Source organism: Nannospalax galili, unplaced genomic scaffold (assembly GCF_000622305.1).
Source record: "Nannospalax galili isolate Female #2095 unplaced genomic scaffold, S.galili_v1.0 scaffold858, whole genome shotgun sequence".
In the NCBI taxonomy this organism is placed as follows: domain Eukaryota; kingdom Metazoa; phylum Chordata; class Mammalia; order Rodentia; family Spalacidae; genus Nannospalax; species Nannospalax galili.
The window spans coordinates 2,417,564-2,425,426 of NW_008341877.1; the positions used below are offsets into that span (position 1 = coordinate 2,417,564).

The following is a 7,863-nucleotide window of genomic DNA, read 5'->3' on the forward strand; positions in this document are numbered from 1 at the left end:
TTTCATGCCTTAACAAACCAAAAGCTTTTGGAAATTGCTGAAGAAAAACAAGAAGGTTCCAAATGACATGAACAGATAATCCACCAAATATAAAATGCAAAAGGTAAAGAAAAATGGCAAAATAATAGACCTCATTAGATAACCAGAGACAAAAAGAGGATCATGACTTCCTCTATAAAAGATTGTTCACAACACACAAAGAAGCTACACTTTCTGGCACGGTGCTGCACGCCTTTAACCCCACCACTCAGAAGCAGAGGTGGGCAGATCTCTTCGCCATCGAGACCTGCCTTTTCTACATAGCAAGTTCAATGACTACAGGAAGACCCTGTCTCAAAGAAACAAAAAAATTAAGCTGGGAGTGGTGGCACACACCTCTAATCCCAGCACTTGGGTAACAAAGGAGGGTGGATCTTTGTGAGGTTGAGGCCAGCCTGGTCTACATAGTGAGCTCCAGGACAGCTGGGGCTACAGGGAGACCCTGTCTCAAAAAGACAAAAAATAAAAATAAAACAAAAAAATTGAAAGTAAATAAAGTTCAGTTTCACTATGTTAAAATGACAAATACTTATTACAAGAGGACAAAGAATTATATACAGTCACTAAAAATAATTCCATTGTTGGTAGGTACTTTCTTTAGCTATTTCTGCTGGTAGAACAAGACTATGGCTATCTAATGTTCTGCCTTGTTTTTTGTTTTTTAAGGTGGTGTATAATTTTCTAAGTAAAGAAATGAAAAATGGGGCTGGAGAGATGGCTCAGTGGTTAAGAGCACCCCCCGCCCCCCCACTTTGCGGCTAACAACCATCCATAACTCCAGTTCCAGGGGAATCCGATGCCCTTTTCTGACTTCTGTGGGCATTGCACGACATGGGTCCACTTAAACAAATGTAGGTATTATACTCACAGACATAAAATTTTTAAAAATAAATAAATTTTTTTACAAGAAATAAAAACTAAATAAAGAATATTTCATTATTTGCAGAAGAAAATTTACGTGGAAAGGAAAAACAAATAGAATACAAAAATTGTGTGATTTTAACTGAAAATATATAAAAGATTAAATGGGGAAGAAATCCAAGCTTTTCACAGTGAGCTCTGATTTATAACATTGCTTTTTCCTTTATTTTCTTGCCCCCCACCCTTTTTTTTTTTTTTTGAGAGTGACAGGCAATATATTTCTACTTTCTCAACAATGAGTAGGTCTGAGTCTGGGTCTGGGCTCGGTTAAGACATGATCTTACTTAAGTAGTTCAGCCTGGCTTGGAACTTACAGTCCTCTGCCTTTTTCCAAAGTGCCAGGGTTAGAGGCCTGGGTCACCCTGCCTAGCTCAATAATAAAAATCTTTGGTAGGTGAGAGTAAAGCAAAAACCAGCAAGGGAGGTAGTGTAACCATAGATTTCATAGCTGATATAGCCTTCTGCAGTTATGAACAAATGATCCCATTCGTATTAGGGACAGAGGGAAGTCGTGATTATACCCAGGAGATGAACACTCAGCTGTAGCAAGCACTTGCCAAAACACCATTCAATTTCCTGCCTCTAGAGCACATCTCAAAGCACAGGGATCACAAGGACTTCCACCCCTTCCTCCTGGGAGCTTTGTAGATAGGAATTGAAAAAATAAAGCAGGCGGTAGTTTCTGTTTTCATTATATTCTGCATGAGCAGAACCTTTTCGGCTTGCTCCATATAGAATTCAACTTCTGTAACTCACCAGTGGCTTCATAAATGCTTGCTGACCTTCTGGACCTACAGAGTTAGAACTGGCAAGGACAATGTAGGAAAGCACAAAGTATATGTATATTTCCTACCAAATATGCTTAATTGGAACATCTCCATCCAGCACCCTGTTTCATCTAATTCAAAAACAGTACAGTCTGAGCAGTGGTAATGGAGACTCATTAAGTTCCATTAGCTGCAGACACATCAAATGGATACAATAGAAGCCAGCCACTATTCACGGCAACAGGTAGCGCGCTACAATAGAACCCTGTTAGACAAATAACCTGGTGGCCTGAAATCAGCCCTCTTGCTTTTTACAGGTACTCATTTTCTAAAACGCAATGTCCTGGGAAGCATGTTTTAATTATATTCCTAGACCACCAACTACTTTAATTCAACCTAGCTTTTCAGTCATTCTCACATATAAAACAAATTCTTACTATTTCAGTTTCCTCTGTGCAAGTTCTGGCTGGAAGAAAGACAGGCATGATGACTGTTTTACCGTGAGCCTTTAGACAAGATTCTTTAAAATGAACAATAAGGACCATAATTACAATCAGCCTGACGATCCCATCCATTGAGGGCTCACTGCGTGCCACGCATTTCACTAAGGTTCTACATGTTCTATTTTCTCTCACAACATAACAACTCTGTAAAGTCAGCATGACTATCGTCCTCTTCATAAAAAGGGGTTAGGTCACATATCCAATGTCAGATGGCTGGGCATCAGAGCCAGACAGTCTGACATCAATGACACCTACCACTGCAGCCAGTCACTGGGGATCAAGGCAAGTTTCTCTGAGAATCTTAGAGCCTCATGAAAAACAAGTGCCCAGAGCCACTCACAGATTTTCCTCAATAGGCCTCAGTCAGATCTAGTAGAACTTGTTGAGTTGGAACTGCACAGTTGAGTCACCAAGCACATGATGCTGAAGCTTTTACGTGTTTTAGAAACATCATTTCCCAAATACAATGTACCCAGCATGCTTGACATAAAAAGAGACCCACAGGCACCTTACTCCAAAGACCAGAGGGAGGAGAGCACACCAGCGCTGGCGAGATCAAAGTAGTAGCAGATGCTCTACATAAAGAGAGCAAGCTGCCAGGCCTCAATGCTTTCCTTCTATCCACGTCATGAGTCATTCCATCTAGAAGGTAGATTACGGTCCTTGGACATAGACAAACATGCAATGGCTTCCAAGATCTCTTTACACTGCCTTTTTCCAATCCCTGTTCAGTTACCTCCCTTCCACATTTCAGTTTTTGAGCTCCCTCAAAAAGACCTCAACAAGGATGGCAATACAAAATCAGTACCACTGAGACCATTGTAGTAAGAAAATACATTAAGTGGAAGTTTAATTAGAACTTCAAAACCAAGTTCGAAGCCCCTTGGAAGTATCCACATGCTTCAAAAGCCATATAATCATTTAATGTCTACCTTCGCCTCGAATCCAAGAGAAATGAAGTGGTGCATGAGCGTTAGGGTGCTTGAGCTCGCATCACGTCTTCACTGAACTGCTTGTTAGTGCCTGACTCTAGGATTCTCACTCTGCAATCCCTTGGCTTCTGATTACTCCCTTCTCCAGACCCTTCTTGTATGCCCTGGACCTCATTTTCCCATTCTTCTTCATGAGTTAGTTCCTCTTTTTCCACCCATTTTACAAATGGCAACCCCTCACTGTCTTCATTCCACTTCATTTCTTGTCATATTATTTCCCACAGTTGGCAGCTGACTCCCACAAACTCTCCTAATAAACGGGCATGTCTTTGTCCAGGTCCACACTGTCCCTGAGCTGGACATCTGAGACTAACCGTGCCACATTTATCTCAAGATCCACAAATACAAACCCTATTGCTTTCCCTCATACCTTTGTATGCTCTATCTCCTGGCAATGTCACTTGTTTCCTGGTGGCTCCACACAAGTCCAAGAGGCGTGCTGAGCTCTACCCTACTATACCTCATGAACTGTCCTTTCTAAGTACGCATTCCCTTTGCTCCATCTCACAGTCACAACCTGAGCTATGAACCTTCTTTTGCCTGGAATCACTGGTCCCCGTCTGGCCCCTCAAATTCACACTGTAGTCAAAGAAATCTACCCAAAAGATAAGCCTGTCCATATCAAAGACTCCTTATACTCCTTCCTTGGCTAACGAGAGTAAAGGGCTGTGCTGACCTTATATTGTTTATCTCCCTCAAGGTCTAGAAGGGAATTCGTGATGTTTGTCTTCATTCAACTTCACAGGATTTAGAATCAGCATGAAAGCACACCTCTGAGTTTATCTCTGAGGATGTTTCCAGAGTGGTAGAAAGACCCATGCTGAATATGGGTGGCACCTTCCCATGGACCAGGGTCCTAGACTGAACAAAAAGGAGAAAGCTAGTTAATGCTAGCATTCCTCCCCTTCTCTCCGTTTCCTGACTGTGGATTCCATGTGGCCAGTTGCCTCAGTTTCCTGTTGCCATGCCTTCCCTTCTATGATGGACTGTTCCCTCAAACTGCAATCCAGGATAAATCCTTCCTCTCTTAAGTTGCTTCTTGTCAGATATTTTTTTCACAGTGATAAGTAACTAATACAGTATTTTTAAAGGGATTTTACTCCCAGTGTTAACAATCTATTTTTTCCAAGGAAGTTTCACTATATCTTTCTGTCAGCCCTGTGCCACACAGCTTGCCTCTATTATTTTGGTTAATCCTCACAACACTGAGATTGGTATATGCTCACATCTATTTCACAAATAAGAAAACTAAAGTTCAAATCAGTTCAGCAAATGTTGCCAAGAGCACCCAGCTGAAGGGGCAGAAACAGAACTTCACCCCAACTATGCAAGCTCCTACAGGAGCACACAGGTCACACAAAACCCAGAGCCTGCTGGCCCACACTGCTGGATGAGCACAGCTGTCAAGGGGTCAGAACATGTTTGAAAGCAAAGAGAAAGCTGGCCTGGAGATACTATTTAGATAAATAAAATTTTATGGGTCCAAAAACCATCATTTGATAGTCAACATTTTCTCAATATTAAATTCGACCTGAAATTCAACCAGCTACATAAACACATATTTAATATATATGCTATCAACAGAAAAGTATAGAACAATATAATCATGGCTATGCCTATGTAAGCCATGTATAAAATTCTTAATGTAAGTCCATTCTAAATGAAGTTGTATTTAACAACTCACATCCATTTATCTGACATTTGGACATCAGAAAAACACACATACATAACTAGGTCTAACATTCTATAGTCGGTCTTATGTATATTCAAAGATGAAGGAAGGTATTTAACTTGTGTCAATTTTTTTCAACTTACAAAAGCAATCCTGTTTTCAGAAGTCTGTGCAATCAGGGGCACTCTTCCACATTCTAACACTATGGCACACGTGCACAGATACTATAATGACACATCCAATAGGTTTTGATCCCACCAGTTTCCTAATACATTCCCTTTCTCTGACACATCTCTCCTCTTTGCTCAAACCTCTGAATGGCCTCCCTAAACCATGTCTCTTCCTGGAAGTCGCAGGAACCACAAGTCCCCTCAGCCGATGACTTTGTCTCAGCACCTGTGTGCTTACTGCTCTACCTCCATTAGCTTGCCTACTGCCCATATCCTCTCCTGCTTTCTTGGGTTAAAACCTAGGCAGGCCATTTCCAGAGCCACACAAATACACGTTGTCATCTCATATACAAGAAAAGCAGCTTACCAAGTCCCCATGTCCCATCTTGTTTTCCTTCACAGTTAAACTTCTCACCTAAGCTGTCTACTGTTCCTGGCTGTCTTTCCTGCTCTCTCTTCACTGCAATGAAGCGTCCTCCAGCTCTGCCACCAGCAAATGCTGGTCAAGACCTGCTACAGAAATCCAGAGCCTCTGCTAGCAGCTGCCCTCTTGCTCTGGGGCCTGTGGTTGCTGCTGAAACAGCCAACACACTGCCTCCAGTGGCTGCAGGTGCCACTCCTTCGCCAGATGCATCACTCTACCACGTGGCCCTGTCTGGCCAGCTCCTTCACTTCCTAAAGGCCACTCCTCCTCAAACTCCTCACAGTGACCTTCCTGGACCAGGCTACATAAACCAGGACAACCCAACCCCCACACTGCAAGGTCTCCCTCCCATCACCATCTTTTCTTTTCCTTTAAACTACTTCATTTTCTTCATAGCTTTTAAGTGTTTTTAATTTTTATTTATTTTTATTTTATGTGTATGAATTTTCTGCCTACTTACATGTATGTATACCAGGTGTAAGCAGTGCCCAAGGAGTCCAGAAGAGAGCACTGGATCCACGAGAATCAGAGTTACAGACAGCTGTGAGCTGCCATGTGGGTGCTAGGAGCTGAACCTGGGTCCTCTGCAAGAGCAGTCAGTATTCTTAACCCCTGAGCCGTTGCTCCAGCCCCAATTCTTCATAGCCTTTTTACTGACTAGCATAAACTTGCATGCTTCCTCTGTCTGCTTCTTTCATTATCTTATGCTGTCTACTTCATTTCCTTAAACCCTTCCACAAGCAAACACTAAAATTTAAGTCCATAAGACAGGGTCTCTCGTCTCCTAGCCCCCCCAATCCCTAGTAACAAGGCGACTGTCTGGAAGACAGTATGTGCAGTAAGTATGCACTGATAGCACAAATCATATTGACGATAAATGACGTAAACTCTGGTGAACTCAAACCTCTGGGTTTGAAGGTGGATCTCTTTACTCTTTTAGATACCTTAGCACACTCATGATTTAGCATCAGTGTGGGAATAACAAGCTGCTTTACCTTTCTGACGTCACTCGGATTTGTTCCTCAGAGCTACAATCCAGACCTTCCATCTTCTCATGGAAATATTTCTCCACACACTGCTCCTCGAAATCATGAAGCTTTTTCAGATCTTCCTTACTTAGGTACAGTTCTGTGGAGGAAAGCATCATAAAGAACCATTCTTCACTCTTAATAGAAAACTGTACAAACTGTGCTGTGGTTTAGATGTGGATTGTGAAATCTGGTGCTCATTGTGGTGATACCGAGGTGGTAAATGCTAGGTGGTGACTAGCTCGTGGGAACCACCTCTGGAAGAGATGATGTAGTCCTCCCAGGGCTGGTCACGTCGAGTCAGCCACTTCTAGATCTCTTGCTTTCTTGCTTCCCATCTCTCCATGGAATGTTCTTCATTCCTCCCTCCTCCCTTCCCCCTCTCATCACCCATCTACTCGTCTCTCCCTTCTCCTTCTCCCTTCCTCTCTTCCAGCCCCACTTCATATATTCGCATCACATGAAGCTGCCCACCGTGTTATGATATGACTAGAAGATCATCATCACAGACTGACCAGATGGAGACACACAATCTTGACTCTCAGCCTCCAGAACTGGGAGCTAAATACAGTACATCCTTGAATAATGGAGTCACAGGCACTGATTTATGTGCTGCGTATAACCTTCAGTTTCTAAATATCAAACGACTCTTGGCCAAATGCCTTACCAGTAATGTAGCTGACTAACACGTATTGTGCTGGGTTTTGTCAACTTGATACTAAATCGTCGCAGAGGAAAGAGAACTCTGTTAAGGAATTTCCTCTACCACACTGGTCTGTGGTCCTGTCTGTGGGGTATTTCCTTGATTTCTGGTTGATGCGGAAGGGCCCAGCTCATTGTGGACAGTGCTGTTCCTGGGTAGGTGGCCTGGGCAGCTACATAAGCAAAGTAGCTGAGCATGCCAGTAAGTATCGCTCCTCCACGGCCTCTGCTGCAGGTCATGCCTCCAGGTTTCTACCCTCCTGAATGTCTTGCTCCAGCTTCCCTCAGTGATGAACTATAGTCAGGAGCTGTAAGCAGAATCCAACCTTTCCTCTCCAAGATGGTTTTGGCCAGTGTTTTGGGGGGTTTTTCTTTGGTTGTTTGGTTTGGTTTTGGGTTTTGGAGGGTTTTGGGTTTTGTTTTGGGTTTTTTTTGGGGGGGTTGTTTGTTTTTGTGGGGAGGGGGGTGTTTGTTTTTGTTTTTGTCCTGAATGTCTTGCTCCAGCGTCCCTCAGTGATGAACTATAGTCAGGAGCTGTAAGCAGAATCCAACCTTTCCTCTCCAAGATGGTTTTGGCCAGTGTTTTGGGGGGTTTTTCTTTGGTTGTTTGGTTTGGTTTTGGGTTTTGGAGGGTTTTGGGTTTTG

At 42.9% G+C, this 7,863-nt stretch overlaps 1 protein-coding gene across 4 annotated transcripts in view; it reads right to left on the reverse strand.

Moving 5' to 3' along the window:
- The window catches only part of Trpm6 (transient receptor potential cation channel subfamily M member 6), a 189,357-nt gene that overhangs the window by 53,955 nt on the left and 127,539 nt on the right, over positions 1–7,863 (reverse strand). For 3 of the 4 annotated variants that reach the window (XM_017799218.1, XM_017799219.1, XM_029565615.1), the window contains exon 25: positions 6,484–6,616. The exons of the other annotated variant lie outside the window; for it this stretch is intronic. In XM_017799218.1, coding sequence (XP_017654707.1) covers positions 6,484–6,616 — 133 coding nt within the window. The remainder of the gene's footprint in view (positions 1–6,483; positions 6,617–7,863) is intronic. 4 annotated transcript variants of the gene reach the window in all.